The sequence below is a fragment of the Motacilla alba genome, chromosome 3, assembly GCF_015832195.1.
Source record: "Motacilla alba alba isolate MOTALB_02 chromosome 3, Motacilla_alba_V1.0_pri, whole genome shotgun sequence".
NCBI classification, from domain to species: domain Eukaryota; kingdom Metazoa; phylum Chordata; class Aves; order Passeriformes; family Motacillidae; genus Motacilla; species Motacilla alba.
Genome location: NC_052018.1, coordinates 101,947,513 through 101,969,053, shown reverse-complemented (window position 1 = coordinate 101,969,053; position 21,541 = coordinate 101,947,513). Strand labels below are relative to the sequence as shown.

Genomic DNA, 21,541 nt, shown 5'->3' with positions numbered 1-21,541 from the left:
TATGTTTCAGCAGGACAAGAGCTTGCCAGCACACCCTCCCCACCACCTAACATGGTCAGGAAACCATAGGCAAGGGAGATGAGTTAGAATTAACAACAACTGATAGCACCTGCCCGACAGAGCTGCAGAGGTAACAGCCACACAACAAGAGTCTCTGTGAACATTTTTCTTTTTGTACCTGCTGCAAGTGCAGTGAAATCCACCATTTACAAAGTTGTTTAAAAAAAAACCTGACTAAGCATCAAATGTGATTTATGTACCTAAAATTTGTCTATGCACAAAAGTAAGCAAATAACTAAAACTTTAATAAGAGATTTTGATTCATGACAGAGCTTCTCGTACAAGTTACTCTTGTTATTCTATCTCATTATTTTTACTTTACCTTCTTTCTGGTGTAAAGTTTTAGACAGCCATTTACTGAAGCATCCATAACTGGTATTACACTCCTCATCCTGTCAATCTACAGCAATATGTTTGCTAAACTGTAAGTAGCAGCAATCAAAAACATTAATTCATAAACTATTCAGATCAAAAGCACTGATTACTGTTCAAGTCACAGGCTAGAGCGTACATTTTAATAAGAAACATTTTTTTTCAGTATAAAAATTCCTGAGTTCAGGTGTATTTAGTTGTAAATGTCTTGTTCAAAGGTGTAATTCTTTACTAAAGTTATCTGTAAAACTAGCTAAAAACTAAGTACTCTTTAGCCCCTTTATTTTATATTGACCAGGAAAAACAGGTCAAATTCAGAAGCACCATTCAGAGCCTTTGTGGTGCTTAGTAAATGGTGCATATCCAGTCCTGTGCCATGGATTCCTGTGCCACACTACCTCTGCTCCCAGTCTTTTCTGACACTAGAAATGGTCCCAACAGTTCATAATGTGCACATTTACAGAGCATGAGCACCTCAGAGCCCTGTGAGAGAGTGCTGAAACCTAAAAGCATCTATCATGTGGTAAGAGCTGCATTTTTTGTGCATTTATGGGTCTGAAGCGTAGCATCAGTGCAGCTACAAGTCATCTGAATGGGGGAAAAGAAATCATACACTGGAATATTTTAACTGCCTCTGGACACACACAATTCTTCACGTTCCAGCAGCAGCATCTATGAAAGACAAAAGGAATGTCACACTTGGTCCAAGTGCTCTAGTTCAGTCCTGTCTTTGACTCTGGAGAATAGAAGATGAATCAAAAAATGCATGCAACAGACTCAATTTTTAAAGAACTACTTCCTGCCTTATGGCATTAGCACAAGGGTTTGCACCATTACGAACAAGGGCTGGGGTTTTCCCCTTCCTTTCTTCCATACATTCATTCTCTCCCACTCTCAGATTTTTCTTTCCCTTCTCCCAGCCTCTGCACCCTCTCAGGGATTACAGATAAGCAAAATGCCTCACAATGTCTCATTCCAGCAGACATGGGAGCAGCAGCCAAGGGGGAGGTGTGCCTTAGTGCAGCACTGCCCTTCCAGCAGGGTGATCCTGTTCTGAGGCAGCCTGGCTGCAGCTTTACCATGGAATTGCCCATCTTGCCCTACAAGGAACAGAAGCCAGCCAGGGAAAAGCTGCAGCTCTGAAAGACAAGGGCCCAAAGCTTCTTTTGGACCTTTATTTCTAGAAGAACTAACAAAAAGTTGATGTTGGGAGGAATGCAGATCTCATGGTAGGGTGAGCTACTGCCACATGCATAGCTTGTACCTATTTCTCTAAGCAGAGTTTATATTGAGGGAACAGAAAAACAACTCTGTGATAGAAGTGTATATGAGATGACACTTTTATTATTATGCACAATTTGTATCATTCACAGCTTACTGGTCTGTAGTCCTAGAACAAAGTGGAGATGTACAGTAGCAAACTTAAATGACTTTGCATTGACAGTGAAAATAAATCACATTTTAATGTTACATCACACTACTCATTTCATCTCAGTAGACATAGCTAGTATAGAATAAACAATAATAATTCTCATATATTGAGAGCTCCAGGATCTTTCCCAGACATTTCCCTTATTGCATCTAGAGTGCATGTCTTTAAACTAAGCCCAAAAAACACAAAGCGACTAAAAAATTGAGAGAAGTGTGCAGCTGAAACAGCCACAGGTTTCAGACTTGCATAGATATTGCTTTTTTTTTTTCAACTCAAAAATCTTTGAAAAGAATAATGTAACAGTGCAATTTTATATTTCAACTCATACCTCAGCTTTTAAGAACTGGGGGAAAAAAATAACAGAACTAAAACTTATTTGATTATAACCAATATGTAGTTCTCTACTGATTACTAATTATTTCTTTGCCTTCTTGAATTACAAACAGATATAACACTTCAAACTTTAAAGCTATTCATTCCAATGATGCTTTTTCATTGGAAAAAATGAAATAATCAGAAAAGAACAGCAAATACAGCCGAGTGGTTTAGTTTGCAAACTGAACAGATTAACACCACAAATTAACAACGCAGATTTAGCATATTTTTTCATCACAGATTTGCTGTTTTGGGGTTTGTTTTGTTCTGGTTCTGGTTGGTTTTTTAATGGCATAACTATATAAAGTCCAATTGTTTCACAGAAGGCTTATAAGGTAATAATGCCACAGCCTTCAAGGACATACTGGAGTGAAGTTTCACCACTCTGCATCTCCAGTGGCTTTTGCAAAAACGTGGTCTTTACCCTCAATGGACATCACTCCATCTTTTAAGTAGAACTTCCATTTGTTCTTAGTTCGATGTATCTGATGAAAAATAATAACCAACATTAATGAAAGAAAAAATATAAATTAGACCAGTCATAAAAAAAAAAACAAACAAGATTAACAAGATTTAAGCACAACCTGTTTTACACACCTGGTTTTTACTTTAAAATCCTTATGACCCAAAATATTCAATGGAATACTCAATGGAAGCATCCTACTTCAATTGTTTATAAAGAACTCCCAGCCCCCCCAAGAGAGAAACCTCCTGAATCTTATCACATCCTGTCCCACTCCCCTATCCCACAACTTCCCCCTAAAAAGTGTTACCTATGACAACTCGACACCAGCAGGACAAAAGAACAGTCACAGGGCAATCCCAATACACAGCACACCTTGCAAACCAGTGTAGCTTAACTAAAATGCAATGTTTTCCTTTCCCCCTGGCAAAGCAATGTTGCAGGCACAGAGGTGTTAGGAACAGGCTAAAAGCACCAAAACTTGGCTTAAAAGCATATACTGCTATTTAAATTTAAAAAATAAAGAATTTGCATATTCTGTTTCTTTTTAAATGCCTCCAAAGAGATCCATACTCCAGAAAGTTTTGTTGAATACTAAAAGAAGGAATTTTTAATATCCCTAGAAAATTCCTTGAATAGTCAGCATCAGTTTTCAATTCCAGAAAGAAAAGAAACAGGACAGCAATTTTACCAACGACATGGTCTTAAAGGTAACAAGGAAACCTAAGACATAACTGGTTTGATCTACTTTCTACTGGGCCTACAAGTTTTATTAAATCTGTATTGCAAAGGGGAAAGCCACCAACATCTTTCCCCAGCTTCTGTAACTCTCACTTTCTAATAACATCTGATATTAAATTTCCTATAAGGCATGCCCAGTGCTGACCTTCCTAGTAGTTTCTTTTAGGTTTTCAGGCAATTTTCCAGCTTATTTTAGACAAAACTTGTTCTAGATAACAATATGCACTACCTATAGCAACTGTAATGTCTGAGTTCTGAAGCTGCAAAACTTGGTGCACCTTTCAATACAATACAGGCACCAATAGCTTCATTTCAGAGGCATTTTCTATACATATCCCTATAACATTCCAAAATAACTGGTCTCAGGAACAGTCACTCTGTCACAGTTTTATTAAAGACAATTTTCTTAGCACCTCTCTGTTTCCTAAACCACAGACAACCATTAAGACAAGCCTAGTTATACACACAAAAGTTCTCTCTAGTCACTTTTGAAAGAATATTTAAAAAAAGTCAAGGCACACCCTTAACTAAAGACATTTTTTCTGTATTTGCTTTAAAATATGTCCCTTTTTTCTCTTTTAAATTACTGATATGTAAGCATCCAAAACCATACAACAGCTAAAAGAATTTAATTTGATATTCAGGAGTTCAAAGTAAGGTTGAATTTTAAACATTAAAATGAAGGTGGACAATAAGGCACTTAACAACTACTTTGTTTCTCAGACACAACAAAATTCTGGTAGGGAAATCTCTCAGTGAGCACTACAAAGACAAATGTAAAAAGAGGAAAAGAAAGTACATACACCTCTCTTTCTGTTATCCTTTTTAAAAGCTTTAATTCACAGCTGAATATGCCTACATACATCCATAGAGATGTTAATCTTACTTAAAAGTTAAGGAAATAAACAAGCTTTTGCATCTTTACAAATCATAATTTTGCCAGACTTGTTGTTCCCTTTTCCTTTAATAGGCCATTATGATTATCGTCTTTTCAGAAAACAGTTAAGAAAGTCTTCAGACTATTGTCAGCTAAACACATCATTTAAACACTCCATTACAGCATTAGAGTTTCTTCAAAAGGCACTGACAGGAGAGCAGAGCTGGATTTGCTGCAGGTATTATTTAGGATGATTAAAGAACAAAGATGGAAGTGTATTACTGTACCTTTTCATACTGACAAACTATCACATTGTCGGTGTCAAACAAGTCTGCAATGTCCTGCTCACTGACATCATCACCAGAGTTTAAGGGGTCCTAGAGATTAAAATTCTGTTTTATATACTCTTTCAGAATAGCATTGAATATATTTGGAATTAAACATTCCCAGAACAATAAAGTTACCATTGTGAAATACAAGACTAGGAGGCTGTGAAGACTACATTGCACCAACCTCATTTACAAGTACCTTTTACATGCTTGCATTCTTATGACTCAAAACACCCTAAACAAAAACACAGGTCAAAAAAGCAAAACTGCTAAGTGATAAAGCAGTATTTCAGTAACTGAAATACTAATCAAGTTGTATTTATGTGAAGTCCAAATGCTACAAGTTGATGCTCTTGTGAACAAACCCATAGGATACAAAATTGCCTATCTTTAAGAAAAAGGAAAACCTAGGAAATACAGGGCATTAAAAAGAAAACAGTGCTCTTGTATCACATCGTTCTCTGTCTAATCCCCTGTGGTCCTTCAGAAGGAAAGGAAACCTAGATTTGTATCCTGATCTTATTTAGATCTAATTCTTTAAATAATATATTTCTTAAGTCAAAAGCAGCACTCCATTTCACTGAGGCCAGGGATTTACAATACAACTTTAATTCTGATAGCTAAGTATTTTAATTCATCCAATAAACAAATGAGTTTCCAACAGTTCTTTTATTTGTCCATACTCTTCATAATGAGCTGTTAAGTAATTTCTGTGCAGTATCTCCCATCTCCAGAGGTTTGTAACTTCACCATGCGTGCCCTGCATCAAACTAACCAGGAACTGTTCTAGGTCCAACAATTCAACAGTTGAGAGATCTAATATTGTTACGTGCTTCTAAAGGCTTAAAAGTAAATTACCTCCTCAACTATGTCTATCTGCAGGTCTTCATTGTCCCCATCAGTGCCACTGGACTCTATGTTTGAAGAGCTGTCACATTCTTCATCATAGTCTTCCTCATCATCCAGAACTCTTAGATCCTCTGAATCAATAAAGCCAATGAATTCATTCTCATCTTTATCTTTTGTATGTGGAATTTGTTCCTTGGAAGAAACATCCCCGGTGCCATCGAGCTGACTTATGCCTTCAATGTCACTGCAGAGCTCTTTCTCCAGCGGTAAATCAGATTCCGTCTGCTCCGTGGTTCCACGGGACAGCAATGAAAAGACCAGGGACAGCTTGTGAATCAACACCACCCATGTTCAGCACAAAGCCTGAGATTTTTGTTTAACAGATCAACAAGCCAGGGGCACTAATATGAGAGTTTTGGGCTCTACTGCTTGTAAAACCTGTGTACATTTGTAAACATTGTGTGGCATTTAACTTAAACGGAACCCAAGTCAAATATTCCTCAGCATTACAGAAAAAAATTTCTTACCCTTTTCTCTAAACACCCTTGTACTCAAACCAAAGCAATCAAGTGGACACTTAGATTTCTATTGCAAAAAAAAAACCCTCCCATAAAAACAAAAAAAGGAAGCTACTCCTCCACCCCCAAAAATAGCAATTTTCATTTTTGAAATAAAAGTCAAGAGGAACTGATCCCTCTCCCTCAACTCATTCAAAATGCTTTGTTTAAACAAGATATAAAAAGCTGGGAGAGACAGTAAATATTTCAGTACTTCAAGTTACTGTTCATAAAAGTGACAGAATTCCTAAACAGAGCATTCACAGGAGCATAAAAGGGCTTTAAGGTTTCAGCCATCTTCAGTTTCTCATTAAACCTTTATTGCAGCACTTAATTCCCTTCCACATACTTTCTAGTTCAGGAAAGGAACACTTTGTTTTGACCTCCCATTCTCACTACAGACAGTCTTCATCATGCTGCCATCAGAGTTCAGATGAGCAACATTACACTTTCTATTTACAGACATTTGGCATTACTGTCATTAAATTTGCATTTAATGAATTTGTCTCAATCACATATGAGCACTACAACTCAAAGTCACCAAGCCAGCCTGAACTTCAAACATCTGCAAATAATTTCTGGCACTAAAATTAGATGAGGTCAGGAAAGCGGCTTGTTAATTAAAATCACTCAAGTTTCCCACACAGCTCTAGCTGAGTTCTAGTTTATCCAGGACTTTTTCCCCAAGGAAATACATTTTCTTCAAGGAGATTTTCACTTATCAAATTTGACTTTTCATCCTGAATGCATTCTCAATACATCTTTAATGCTCTTCACACATTACAAGATAAAATTAATCCCAGCTGATCCTGCAAAAGCACTTAGCCCACAATTGACCAGTATCCATATGCAGATCAGTGCCAGAATGATATGGAAGTTCTCAAGGAGTCTTTCATGTCTGCTTAGTCACCAAAAAAATCCCATGATTCTCAAAAGTAACCAATAAGTCTAATACATTCTATCTATCCATTACATTTTTCAGTATTTTTAAATCTATATTCTCATCAATCACAGTATTTTAGCAATAGTTTTGACAAATTCTTAATGTAAAAACAAGCAGTCAGCTACTGCAAGCTTCAGACTGAACCATAAAATCAAAATAACTTTTGTTCTTCTCATTTAGAGGTGCTAGTTGTCACTTAGAAATGTGTTCAGACAGCCACCTCTAACAGATGTATTTTCATTACCTGAGAAACAAAAGGCCTTACCTTGTCAGAGGAAGCCATGCTGCCCTGATCCTTTAGAAATGCATTTTCATCCAAACCTTCCCCTGCAATAATCAGGTCAATGATATCATCAGACACCTGCTGCTGCAGCAGCTCCGGATGCACCATGTCCAGCTGCCCCTCCACATCTAGCAGGACACTGCTTGAGCTGCTTGCCAAGGATTCATCAATAAAAAGTCCTTCAGAGCACTCTGGAGTAAACACAGCTGTGTGAAGGTTGTCATGCTGAAATTTTTCTGTGGATTCACTGCATTGATTCAACACTGCATTAATTTCATACTCCTGCAGACTCACAGAAGGCTGCTGGACCAAGGTAGCAGAGTTCTCCAGGCGTTGTTTTTCCACATAGCTTGGTTTAAACAGCACAGCCTGTTGGAGAGCAGACTCCTGGGGCTGCAGTGTTTCACCAGCTGCATGGGCAGCAGATGCATTCAGCTGTGTGACACTGGCAAGGCTGGCCTGCAGAACTGAAGCTTGCCCCAGGGGATGAAACATCTGCTGCACAGGGTAGTGGAGAATGCTTCCATCTCCTGAGGCCTGTGTGACCACAACAGGCACATTCACCTTGTAAAGGTGCCCTACAGAGAGAAGAGTTTAAAACTGCTTCAGCAGGTGAAACTACAGGCTCACCCAGGGCACTGACCTGTCCCACTAGAAACAGGAGCGAACACCAGGGCAAACTATGAGAAAAAGGACATTTGCAAAGCAAAACTTTCCTCAAACACAATTCCAGCCCTTGAAAATCAGGCATTCAGAAGCTGTCTGAATCATGGCTTCCAGCCAGTCCATCATGTTTAATACACTTTTTGGGTTTGGCCTACACAGTAACCTGTGACAGTAAGTTCAATAATTAAACTATATACTGGATTTCAAATAAATAAATAAATACCCTGGGTTTTAATTTTTTCCCAGAGCCAAGTTCCAAATTTAATTTGACTTTTCTTCTGTGGGGATACACACATGCTCACACAGAGTCACTGGTACTAGTCTACAGATCTCATGACATCAGGAATTATATCTGAAACAGATAGAGACATCAGTTTTCATCAAAGAACAGCTGTTTGAGAGAAGAGTCATGACTGAACTAAGCCTTCCACTGATCACACTGAAGCAGTACAAGCAGTTTTTGTACAAGCAGTACAGGCAGTGTTATCAGCAAAAGAATGGGATCAAAAAGGTTAATGGATGGTTGGATTTTATTTGAATAAGAAATCAATTTTGTCTCTGAAGCACCACAGTGCCTTTAGCTTTTTAAAAGCATAGAAGATTGTCCCAGAGAGACAGAGAGGAGATACCTGTGTCTGGGCTGACAAAGGAAAACACTTGTTACAAATTGTAAAACTGACACACCAACTAATCATTGCAGTTACTTCCCCCACGTAGCCACTACAAAAACAAAGAGGAAGGAGGGTAACTGGCTCTACCCTACACTTTAACTTCTCATCTGTTTCATCTCCTGTCCCCGGGACTGTCTTTCAACATCCCCAGGGCACTGGCAAGGTTTGACATGCCCTCGTAACCCTTACCTGGTGCTGGCTGCAGCATCACTCCAGCTGGGATCTGTAAAGGATAAGCAACACACGAAGGGAGAGCAAGAGTCACACCCACTCGTGGGGGCCCCTGCAACACAAGAGCTGGGTTTAGGCAGGAAAGGGCACTGAGTGCCACACCTGGAATCTCCATGGGAAACAGGAGTGAGGGCCTCTCTGTGGTCATCTTCACTGGAAAGTTGCATCATGCTTCTGAGATGTAGACAAATGAAGAGTATTCTGCACTGACAGAGCAATGGCTTGCCCCAGGTGTTTCCTGCTTTCCAGCTATCACACTCCCTTTTTGTTGAGGCAACTTTTACCATAATCCCCTGAAGTACCCAGCATCCAGAAAGGTGTTTTTCTACTCAAAGTCACTTTTACCTAAGTTACTGCATTACTCCAGGACAGGTTTCTTGCCTAGGTCTATGAAGTCACTTCATATTCTATTTTCCTTCTGGGAAGCAGAGTTGCATGTAGACCTCCCTTTCAATCTAGCTCTTCTGAGGAAATCCAACTTTTAAATCAGGAAACGCACATATTGCACAAACATCTTCCCAATATTATATTTCAACTTGACAAGCTACTTAGCTTGAGGCTCAGGAGGCACTCAGTAAGTTCATCAAGCTCTGGCAATCAGTGGCTGCTCCCCAAAGAAATTTTGCTATGCCCAGAGTTCCAAACTTGTCAACTATAAAAACACTCATTTTCCTTCTGGATGATTTCTACACCTCACAGATAATGCTGCTCCCAGCTTCCCTAGTGGTAGTATTTCCCAGCCATGCACTATTTTAACAACCAGTATAAATTTTTTCTTTTAAAAGTATATGTAGCTCTGCCATTTCCACTACACTTTCATCCTATGGGCTAAACAGAGTCAGCTGTGTCTTTCCAACATTTCTGGCTTCACTTCTTGCAGAACCAGCTGGTACAGCCCATCCTTTTTCACTGCTCCAACAGAAGCAGCTCCCTCCAGAAGGCTATTAATAACTGGCAAACAATTTTAACAATTTGGGAGTCCAGCATAATCAAAATTGAAGTAAAACATCACTACAGCTACATACCAGTTTTGCTGCTGTGAAATGCTGAAAACCTCTGCCAGCTTGGATGACATAAGAAGCTGTAAAAAAATAAAACAAGCCACTCTGCAAAAAATGTTAATTTCTTGGATACAGTTATCGTTCAATAATTTACAGTAAACATGGGTGAAACTAAAGCAATCTAACTTCAGTTCATCCTCATTAGTGAGCACAAGTGTTGCCTTGTCAACCTGAGGAAAACATGCAAGTAGTTTTTTCACAGCAGAGCAAATCCAATGATGCTAAAAGTAGGAATGGTAGGATAAGATTTTCAACAGCACTCAATACTGAATTCCATGGGAGAAAAAAGGGCAAAGGGAAAACCTTCCTGGGCCTTTAGAAGCAAGCTATTTAGGTAGCCCTAACTGCTCTGAAAATCTCTAGCAATGGGGCAATTCAAATCCCCTTTTTAGAAACAAACAGATTTACTCAGACTGCTTGGCCTTAGTATTGCCCTTTAAAAACTTAAGAGTAAGAAGGAAAGGTTCATTAAATATAAAACCTACACTAGCCTGCAAACACAAAAGTATATTCCCTTTACTCACATGGAACTAACAAAACACCTGCCTCCAAAAAATAGTTCATTCAACTAGGAAGACTGTAAAAAACAAAAACCAAAGAAACACAAGAAAGGAAGGGAAAAAAAAAAAAAGAAAGTAAAGAACCCCACTGATAAAGAATGCCTGCCCAAGCTTGAAATACACCACAACATGGATTTTCATTAAATGATCTCATATGGGGTTTGTCCTTCATGGGCAAAGGTCCTAACAGCCTCTCACTTTGGGATAAGTCTCAGCTGAGTACTACACTCTACCACAACAATACCACAGCAGTCAGCTGGACTTTATTAAGAAGAATAGGTCCTGATGTCAGAGACTGTGTGAAAAGTCAAGTACTCCTCTGCAACAGGAATGCTGCTTTTAGAAAAACTAACTGAAAGATAAACTGAAAAGCTTCCTCTCTTCTGTTTGAGCAAGGGATTACATTTTAACAAATTGAGAACAAGATTAAGCCCCAGCCTGACAGCAGAACTGCACAGCACAAACGAGTCATAGAACCTCTGCACATCAGGACACACATTAAAAGGGGAAGCAGGAGCTTAATCCTGCAGGTAAATTTGCAACTGAAGTGCTACACTATTGGATTGCAGACAAGGAGGCTAAAACTCTCTGCATGTTTTGCCACTGGAAATGAGCAGCTGATCAAAAGCATGTACACAGAATCTTATTCATTAAGTAAAGTTTAATTCATCATTTACTGGTCAAATTCTGCTTTCAAATAATTACTGTTCCACATCAAGCTAGATACATGCATAAGATATATACACAAACCAAGATTATTTCAAGTCTTCCAAAAACATCCCCGAATCACTGAGATATTCTTAAATTGCATGCACTGTGTCCAACAACACCTGACCTGCTGAAGTCTGCAAAATGCTGTGAGAACTGTGTGGCAGCCGCAGACTGAACCGTGGGGAACAGTGGCTGTGTTTGAAGAAGCCTTCTGTTGCTCTAGACTGTGTCACCTTCGTTTCCCAAAGCTGCAGGAATATTATTAAGGTCAACAAACATCAGCTTTAAAAACAAACTGCATCAAAAAAGATAATCAGGTATTCCCAGGTTTTCCAGGAGTAAATTAACTGATTCTATCCAACAAATAGGGCAGCAAAAACTAATCAATTTCAACTCCCACATCACTTGCAGGATACCTGCAAGTCTTAAGTCAGGGCAAAGGTTTACATGTTTTGGAGGGCAAAGAAATTGACAGGTCCATCATTTCAAATGAAAAACACAAACACAACCACTATTAATGCAAGGAAACCCAACCAACCTGCTTCAGGTCTTTCAGAACCTGCTCTTCTACACCCTCCTCTGCAAAGAGCTCCCGCACACCTTCAATCACATCTTCGATGATGGACTTGTATAGTTCAGGCTACATTAGAAATAAAAAAATAAATATTTTCAAGTTAAGATGAGCATTGAGTAATTTGAAAAGATAGCACAAAGTCTAATCTCACTTCATAAACTGCTGTTACAAACTGAACAGCATGAACAGATCAGTTTCATAAACTGAATGACAAATGCAAAGGTCTGCAAGTCCACTCATTCTTTTAAATCTAACACCCTAAAAAAGTACTAGATTTGAGCCTCAAATTGTTGTTTAGGCCACCAATAATTTGGTAAATGCTTAAGAAAATCCTAGAAAAGTTCAAAAACCATTGCTGTGCTATATTTTCAAACAAGCTTGTCTAACCCCATTATGTCATACTGGAATCATTGTTCCTAATCTAAGGGCCAACCAATAACACAAACTATAAAAAATGAACCATGCCAGTTCCATCAGAAGCAGAATGTGAGGAACCCACAAAAAATAACTGAGTTGTTTGTTTTTGTTTTTCTTTGTAGAAACAGCCTGATGCTGCATAGTAACCTAACTGGAAATTTGAACAGCAGTTTTATCAACACAGATGATTCATCTTACATTACAATAGGACTCCAACAGAACATTTTATTCCTTCTTCTGTCCATGATGTCAGTGATTAAATCCTAATCCTCCAGTCAGACATGGACAGCAGATACACATGAGCTTCAAGATTCCTACACTCCAATGCAAATGTAAGATAATGAGCCTTTATCAATTTAAAGGTTATTAATCTTGACTCTCATTACCACCAGAATAGCCTGCACAAGGTGAAAAATGAAGCTGAGATATTTCAGGAAATCTTACAAGATTCTGGGTTAATTACTTTTTTAAATATCAAATTAATATTTTACTTATCCAAACTTGTTCTGAAGTGCAGATGGCAAACCATTTCTTTTCAAAGAAAAGAAGATATTAAGAACTAACATGTTACAGTTTCTGGAAAAAAGCAACCAACACAACTACTTTAAAACAACCATACTCATGTGTAATTTCTTATCAAGGGTTATCAACCTCCAAAGAGTCCCCCAGCACTTTTTCAGGACACTAGAAAGATGAAGGGGGAAAAAAAATTTCCTCTTGTACCTCTACACTAAAAGCTCATATGTCAAATGCTTTGCCTTCACTGCTAATCCAGAAGAGAATCTAAATGTAAATCTTTCAATGGGCCTATTCCTCTCCCCAGGATTGCCAAGCTACAGTGAGTACAAATATTTATTGTGCTATATAAAAACTGCACACAGCAACTGTAAAATTCAACCACCACATGCTTGCAAATTAGAGGAGAATGGTTACAGCACAGACGCTACTGTACTCCAGCTTAATCCCCTTCCACACAGGCACTCCTTGGCCAGAAGCAGGCCATGCACAGCGGGAACTGTCCAGCTCCGCTTCTGCTCGTGTGCAGCGCGGCGGCAGGAGGGGCTCACGCACATCCCATGCCAGCAAAGCCTCCGAGGCTCCCCTGGCATTCCCCGTCCTTTGAGGGAGCCCCGGGAAGGGCGAGGCAGCAGCGGCCGAAACCCGCCATGGCAGAAAGGCCTCGTCCTCCTCCTCCGCCCTGCCTGGCACCGCCGGGCCGCCACAGCAGCAGGTGTCCTTCACACCCCAGGGCCAACCCCTGCCACAACGCTGTTGCCCACAAACGGACATTTTCAACACAAAAAAAAAATTTAAAGTTAGAAAAAAAAATTTAAAATTTTAAAAAAAAAAAGCTTTCGATGTCGTCCTTGGGGCTTCCCGCGCCAGCGAACTGCCGGCGGCTGCTCCTGGCCAGGCCAGGAGGCGACTTCGTCATCCTCACCCTCATCCCTGTCCCCTGCGTCCCGCAAGGAGGAGCGGCCGCACCCCGCTAGCCCAGGCCAGGCCAGGCACTCACCACGGGGCTGCCGTGAGCCATGGCAGCGGCAGCCGCCCGCCCGGCCCCCGCCCGCCTTTAAGGCGCCGTTGCCAGGCGGACGCGGCCGGCCCCGCCCGGGCCCTGCCTGGGGCTCCTGTGCCCACACACCCCAAACCCCGCCGGCTCTGGGGCACATCACGCTAAAAGCAGACCCTAAAACTCAGAGTGACCCGCCACTGTCCGGTCTGGGCTCCTAGCTGCAGCCCAAGCATCGCCCTGCGAGCACGGGATTTACCTGGAGAGCCGCAGGTGTTCCCGTGGGCGGGAATGCCCCTGGCAGAGCTGGCTGCAAACGCGTGTCAGTTTTGCTCTAATAAACCCTGCAGTCGTGATTACCTCCTAAACGGGGATAGCTGAAGCTAAGTGTTGCAGTTAAGCAGCAGCAATCTGGTACAACTACTCAATTATTGCTTACATTTGCAGCAATCTGTTCGTATGTTAATGCAGAGATCTACTAATTTAGCAGTTACTAATCTGGAAAAATGTTCATTAATCTCATATGTGCAAGAGAATATATACTTAGGTCTTTATGCACCTTCGGTTGGTGTTGCCCTGAGGCTTCTGAGAACCTAGAAATAAAATCTCTTTTTCCTTTCATTTTCCTTTGTTTTTCATTTTTTTAGGTAGTTATGTCTTTACAGTGCTGTTTGGCTTGTGAAAAGGAGACTCACCCATTAAGCTTTAATTTTTAAGGCTTACACATTCTGAAAAATGAAAATATTTTAATGAAAATACTGTCAGACCCTTAATTAAATAGCCAGACTAACACCTACAAAATAGAAGAAGCAACACCCTTAATAAGCTGTGTTTTCACAAGTGAGACAAATGCAATTTGCTATTGAAGTAATTTTTCTCTGCAAGAAAATATGTTTAATGACACTGCTTAAGTCTTGAATTAAACAGCAGTTGCATATTCAGCTGTTCTGTATGCCCTCCATCATTGTGAGAAAAGGCAAGCCATGTTGCTTTGCTTACAGAATAATTTAAATAATAAACCATATTTTTTTCCTAAAGCACTGTGCTCATTTGAAACTGCCTGGGACAGTGCATACCAAAAGTGTCCTTATTCTTCTCCTGACTTTTTTCCTGTCATGTTAGCAGAGATAGCAGGAAGGAGCTGCAGCCTTGAGGCTCTTGCTGGGTCCTGAAGGTCGCAGATGGGGATCCTGCAGCTGGCTGCCACCTCCTCATCAGGCAGCCAGACCTGGCCCAGAGCCATCGCCCTGCCAGCACGCTGAACAGGGCTTCTAGAAAGGTCCAAGTGCAGGTGTTATAAATAAGAAGCTTGACTAGGCCAATATTCAAGCAGCAATCAATTTATTAATTAATATGGTAAAGTATGAGCAAAACAGCACTGGGTACAGTGGGGGAAGTTTTCCCTCCAGCTGCACCCCGATTCTTGAGGCTTACAGATATCTATAGAGTACACATAAGCTTTCTCAGCAGTTTCTATTCCCAGTTTTTATGTCACAATCCTATAACTATTGTGCTTTAGTTTTTCTCAGGATGTACCCCAGAAAGGAGCATCCCCAGGTGGTGCAGTCCGGTTTCTGAAAGAAGAAGAAAGAAGTCTCCCAGCTGGTGCGGTCCAGACTCCAGATGTGGGTCCACCTTTTAATTGCAAAGACTATAAATCTCATAGCAGTGATGTCCAGCTTCCCTTGGTTGAAGCTATCAATCCTTGGGTTGATGTTCATCTTCCTTTCTCAAGCTGCTTTTTACTGTTTTGCTAAGGTGTCGAGATAAGCATGTTTCCTTTACATATATTCTAAAGCTATAGTTTCAAAGCTCCTTACTACAAGCAATATTCTAAAATTATACTTCAAAAGGTTATTATTGCAAAGCTGTTCAATGCTTAGCTACAAGTAGAAAGTTCCTGTCAAACAGCAACATCCTTAAAGCTTTAATTCAGATGCTATAAAGGTTAATTACAAAGGATAGGTTCAAAGGCCTTCTTTCATGCTTTACTCCCTCAGTTGTTTATTAGAATTTATCTTTTTAACTGTCCCATGATCAGTTTCCACACCTATCACACTCACAAGTACACACGCTGCCTGTATGTACCTGACACGAAACACAACTTTGTATCTCACACAGGGAGAAGAGTCATAAATGAGCTCCCTGCTTTCCAGCTCCCTCTGTTTATCTCAGGGTTACAAAGTGCCTTAGAATCAGAGCAGTTTGTACACCTAACTTCAACAAGAAGGAGAGCTGGGGAGTTTGGTACCAAAGGGCTGCTCAGCTGTCTCAGATGGTGGTCAGGTGACTTTGCCTGTGTCCACAGGAAAATTTGCAGACCAAAGCAAATTATCCTTACCTGCACTTGAGGTGGACAGCATGTGTCTGTACTTGCATTCCCACAAGGCACTGTGGGCATCCCCCATCTGTTCTAAATGGGACCCTCTGGATTGTGAATAATTGACCTGGCCTGTCACCAGGTCACGTCAGCTCCCTTCAAGCTGGGACAGCAGATAAACCTACTTATAGTACACAGATATCACTGGGGATAAAGTAGGAATGGGAATACAGCTTTCCAGGCTGCACAGGGAGGTTGCAGAGGGCACTTCCTGCTAACCAAGACACTTCTATTTTCATCTGTGGCCTAGCAACACACCTGATATCATTTCTTTTACAAATTCCTAGGGAAGGTGTCTTTTCATCCAAGTGCTCTCAGCTGAACAGTGTGAGAAAGCCTGGTATGCACAGAAAAAATTCAGTCATTTCTGTACAAGGGGAAAAATATAAAAATATCTGTGACTAGCATTACTCATACTGACTGGCTAGCTTTGATGCAGTGAGCTTAACCTACTATCCATGTCCTGCCAACAGTTGTCATTTTCATGCTTATGAAAGTTTTCAACTTTTAATCCCACTTTTAAGAGAAGAAACTGAGGCACAGCCCCACCAAATATCTTGCCCAAGCTCACAGATGGCAGCCAGGAACAGCATCGAGGTTTTATCAGTCTTGGTTCAGCTTCCAGTCCAGCTTTCCCCATTGTAGCCTCTTTGAGAGCTCACAAGAATCTTAGAGAAGAAAATATTAGCATGCTGTTCAAACCCTCCTGATTTTTCAGGGGTTTTGTCTGCCTTTCTGATAGCGCTGCTTAAGGGCACCTCAAACATTCGTTTACTAGACAGGTTTTAATTTGTAATTATTTATACTCCTTTTGGTACATGATGTCTAGAGAAGATTTATTTTTGGATGATAAGCCTTTATTAATCATTTAAAAAAAAGTTACCATTTTCAAATGCCTTCCCTCTAAGACACGGAGAACCCTCAGCACACTCCGATGCTTGGTCATGAATGCCCTCTCCTGTTTAAATCCAGCATTGCTGCTGGAGAGGAACACAGCCACAAAACTGCAGGGCTGCAAAATTCTTTCTCAAGGCACATTATACAAACACCATCTTGCCTTTTCTTTCCAAGTAAAGGCAATCATTCTTAGGAGGAACTGGTTGCAGAATCCAGGCAGTCCTCATGGAGATAACATGAGGAGAGGTGTAATTTCATTTTAAAGATATCCTCTAATATGTTCCCTTTGTTTTCAGCTGTTGACTCATAGATATATGGCACACCAGTCTCATAATCAATTTTATTAATGGCGTGATTTTGTTACAAGCTCCATCATTTCCCTCGGAGTTCTGAGACAGATAATACTGGGACCTGTGATTTCTTCCTCTTTCATTTATCATGTGTAACTCCTGTTTCTTGAAGAGCCTCTCTTTTTTTTTTTTTTTTTTTTACCTGATTTAAGTCACTTTATCAGAAGCATAGAAAGAGCTCTCCCTTAATTCAATGTAATGACAAATTTTCAGGACATTGAGTGGTTTATGAAGGGCTCTGACCTGTACAAACTGCTATATAAAAATGGCAGTCTGATGGATTGAATATACTGAATAGTACTGTATATCTCAGCTCCTCAATAAGCCCAAAGACTTGTGTAGTATCAGTAAGCCTAATTAAGTATGAAACAAGCTTTTCCTCTCCTAAATACTGATACATACGTCTATACCCTGATACATATGTCTTATGTGGATTGAAAACCTCAAAGGGAAAGAGAAGCCACCCCTGCGGTGGGGAGGAGTCATTTCACTGTGCTTGTTCTTGTGCCTTTCTGTCACACTCCTGCTGGTGTCAGGTTCAGTGCTCAGCCCCTGTGTTGATAGCCCCTCCTTTGCTATCTCCTTTCTTTCCCTAGGTATGACGCACAGATGTGTATTTTTTTCCAAAGAGACCCCAGCCTCCTGACCCGTGTTCTCAGAAAAGCCACAGTCCAGCTCCCTCCTCTTTTGTCCTTTGTCTTTGGCTCTTTAAGTCCTTTCCCTGCCATCTGGTTTTACCTTTCCTGATTTTTGGATGAAATCTCACCTGTCTGTAATTGCCACTCATCTGCTCCTGGCTCCAGTGGGGAGGGATTAGCTTCCAGGGGATGCAGAACCACACATGGGCAGGGTGCAGTGGGAGGATAAATGCCAGAAACATAATTTCTCCTTATTTGAATTGGTTGCTGGAAGTTTGCTGTTGAGCAGATGATTGCAGAAGTCCAGCAGCTTTAGTGTGAAGTTAAATAAGAGCAGAGCAGCATGTTTTGGTCAAGGCCACTTTGCTCTGCCTAACTTTGCATTTGGTAATTTCAAGAGGAATAAAGTTGAGCGACTGCATCAGGCCTCTGCACCAGCAGTGGAATTTGCAGCACCAAGCAACAACTAAAATCACCCAGCAAGTGACTTTCAGAGACAGGCTGAAGCACAGCTAAGCAGTCAGGCTGTCCTTCTTAATGCCTCATTAATACCAATTTAACTCTGCTAAAGAATAACTCAGATGTATGGAGAGTAACGTTCATTGTCATACTGGCTGTGGGAAGCATTTATATGAGGACCCCAGTATTTGCTAAAGGCCGTATTCCTGAGCTTCCTTTTCTTAGAAAACAAGGAGGGGCTCCTGCTGTCCTAATACACAACTGTACACACCTTTCCATTTTTGTTTTTTTTTTTTTCTTTTCACCCCCAGCTCCACTTTTGAGTAGACATACCAGGAGCAGATTTTCTGCACTCTCATTTTGACATTATAATCACACAATTAGCATCAAAGATACTCAGTAATGGATTTACATGGAGGGGGCTAAAACAGCCTTTTCCTGTTTCTCTTCAGGCATGGTTGGTTCCCTCCATTTCAGATGAAGTCTCGTCTAAATCCCAGTGTCATTACTTCCATTTAGACAGTGACATCTGCTCCATGCTACAGATGACACACGTAGGTCCCTTCCCAGATGGCAGTCCAAGAAGGTTACAGTGGTAGCTCACCTCTGGATATCACCAGGCTAATGCCCAAATTCTTGCTTGAAATCCTCCCTTCTTCACTGCTGGGTTCTGTTTGATATTTTCATTGCGTTCCTTACAGCATTGACCTTGTCATTTCCATGGCATGAGCAAGATTGTCCTGAGGACAGGTCACCACTGCTGAGAGCAGTGCAGGTGTGAAACAGGGATGCTCCAGGCCCTGCAAGTTCTGCTTGGTGCACAATGGCAGGATGCACTGTATGAAAGCAGGGCCCCTCCTGGAGTTCTGGATACTGAGAATTTTAGACTTTCTGTACAGACAGGCTCTGACTCCCAGGAGAGCACTGCATTTGACCTGAGGCCGTGGAACAGGCTTTCAAAATTGATTGATAGCACTGGGATTACGGGTGTGTAGTTGGTTAGAAGTGTGTAATGTCACAGGGTGGAAAATTCGAAGGCACTGCAAAGTTTTTTGAAGTTTGGGGTTTTAGAATATAGTAATAAATATGAAGCAAGATGGAGGTTTTAGGGTGGAGACAGGTTGTTCTTCTTCTTCCTTCTTCTTTACGGGTTTGGGTGGTATTTTGTAACTGGACAGAAGAGTCCGCAGTGCCGACTTCAAGGGATCAGTTATTGGGTTAAAAGTGAAAATCATTTAGGTGTCATTTCTTAATTGGATAGTTTAGCCTTAAAAGACCTTGTAACAAGAGATAGCCATTTTGTGCCTTGCTGATGGAAGAATGCAGAAGTCACTGCTGTGAGACTGCAACACTGATAAGAAATAATAAACACCTGAGTCTGAACACGAACTATCATCTCAAGTGCCTTCAGTCTCGACCTCAACAGAGGAAGGAAAAGGAAGCCGAAAACTGGCAAGACCCCTGCCTGGCCTGGCACTGCCCTGCTCAGGTGGGGAACCTTCCCTGTGCCCCCCATCAGTCTCACAGCCACCTGCTGTGCCTGCAGTGGCTGTGCCCATGCTCCCCTGCTCCTTCTCCAGCTGCTTCAGCTCCTGCTCCCCACCCCAGGAGATCATTCACTTCCTTTCCCCACCCAGCCACCCGCAGCCGTTCCCAACTTTGTTCTCAGTACCTTCCCTTGAAAGCACTTCTCTGCATGGGTTCCCCTGCACTTTTCTGTTTCAGTCCCTTTCCTTGGTAAACTTTTCAACTTGACTTGGAGAGGCATCAGTTCTCCTTAGAGACAACTCAGTGCAAACACGCTCTGCTTGCTGCCCTCTCCTGCCAGCTCCCGGCTCACTCTCTGCTTCCTCTCTCTTACCCCCACTGCTGGTCACTCCTCACACATCTCTTCTACTCCCAGCACATGCCTACGTCCGACCTTTTCCCCTTGGGCTTTTATTGCTGGGAATGGAAGTGAAAGTTATTCTCAATTAAACCAAAAAGGCCATCACACTGCAAAGTAATACTAGATTGTACCCACTCACAACCCGAAATACCTAATCACACTGGGATTTGGGATGGCGAAGCAGAATGTTGAGCCAATGCTTTTCTTTTTATTAGCAGGGAGCATGAGCACCACTTACAACATGTTATGCTTGTTATTGTAAAAAATTACTGGTTATTCTTGCTAAGGAAAGAACAGTCCTATAAAATAGCACATACAAGGCATTGCAAATACTAGGAAGCTGTCCCAAAATAAATGTTTTCATGTTTTTACCTCTATTCTAGCAATTTCCCATCTCATTTTTTCATGTTCCTGAATCACATTGTTCGCTGATACTTTTAAACATTGCACAATGTTTAAGCTCTTTAAGGGAACCATACTTTTGCTAGATACCTGCTTTCCATTTGCAGGTGCTCACTGAAGGATAGCACACCACTGAAGTGAAAATGGATGTTAACTCAATTTCCCGGTGGTTCCCAGAATAGCTGATTGCTTTGCTACAGACACCACAGCATAGGACAAGTGGCACAGTTATTTTATTCTTTAAGCCCATTCTTTGAATGCTGCCTCATAAACCTCTTGCCTCATTCCCATATTTCCCCACAGAGGTCTCGCTGTTTCCCTAGTAACAGAACAGACTTTGAAATTTGTGAAAGTCTTAAACAGTTGTCACTACATTATATTCAAATAGCCCAGAGAGACCAGAGGGAGCACTCAACAGGAAAAACCACGGCATTCTTTGGGTTAGTGCTGCTAGGAAATAAGGCAGAAAAGGGTCTGCCATAAATCATTGTAAGAACCCCCCAGAGTGCTGCATCCAGCTCTGGGAGCCCCAACATGAGACAGACATGGACCTGCTGGAGCGAGTTCAGAGTGTGGCCACGGAGATGCTCAGCAGCTCTCCTGTGAGGACAGGCTGAAGAGCTGGGGCTGTTCCCCCTGGAGAAGAAAAAGGTTCCAGGGAGACCTTACAGCACCTAAAGGGGGCTACAAAAAGCTGTGACAAGCGCAATTAGTGCTAGGACAAGGAAGAATGACTAAATTGAAAGAGGGCAGGTTTGGATTAGATGTAAGGAAGAGATTCTTTACTGGGAGGGTGGTGAGGCACTGGCACAGGTTGCCCAGAGAAGGTGTGGATGCCCCCA

General features: G+C 41.2%; 1 protein-coding gene across 1 annotated transcript; it reads right to left on the bottom strand.

The window, feature by feature from the left end:
• Window positions 1-1,811: 1,811 nt before the first annotated feature.
• Window positions 1,812-13,709, bottom strand: GTF2A1L (general transcription factor IIA subunit 1 like). The gene is made up of 9 exons (XM_038132918.1): window positions 13,689-13,709; window positions 11,720-11,821; window positions 11,306-11,429; window positions 9,875-9,930; window positions 8,808-8,901; window positions 7,243-7,859; window positions 5,508-5,783; window positions 4,608-4,697; window positions 1,812-2,724 (listed from the first exon to the last, which is right to left on the bottom strand). The coding sequence occupies exons 1-9, from the start codon at window positions 13,707-13,709 to the stop codon at window positions 2,617-2,619; spliced, it is 1,488 nt and encodes a 495-aa protein (XP_037988846.1). The 3' UTR covers window positions 1,812-2,616.
• Window positions 13,710-21,541: the final 7,832 nt, after the last annotated feature.

Coding starts and splice junctions, on each gene's coding strand:
- GTF2A1L (XM_038132918.1), bottom strand. CDS start 13,709: ATGGCTCACGGCAGCCCCGTG. Junction 9,931..11,305: donor CATTTTGCAGACTTCAGCAG/GTCAGGTGTTGT, acceptor ATTTTTTTACAG/CTTCTTATGTCATCCAAGCT. Junction 2,725..4,607: donor TAGTTTGTCAGTATGAAAAG/GTACAGTAATAC, acceptor ATTTTTCATCAG/ATACATCGAACTAAGAACAA.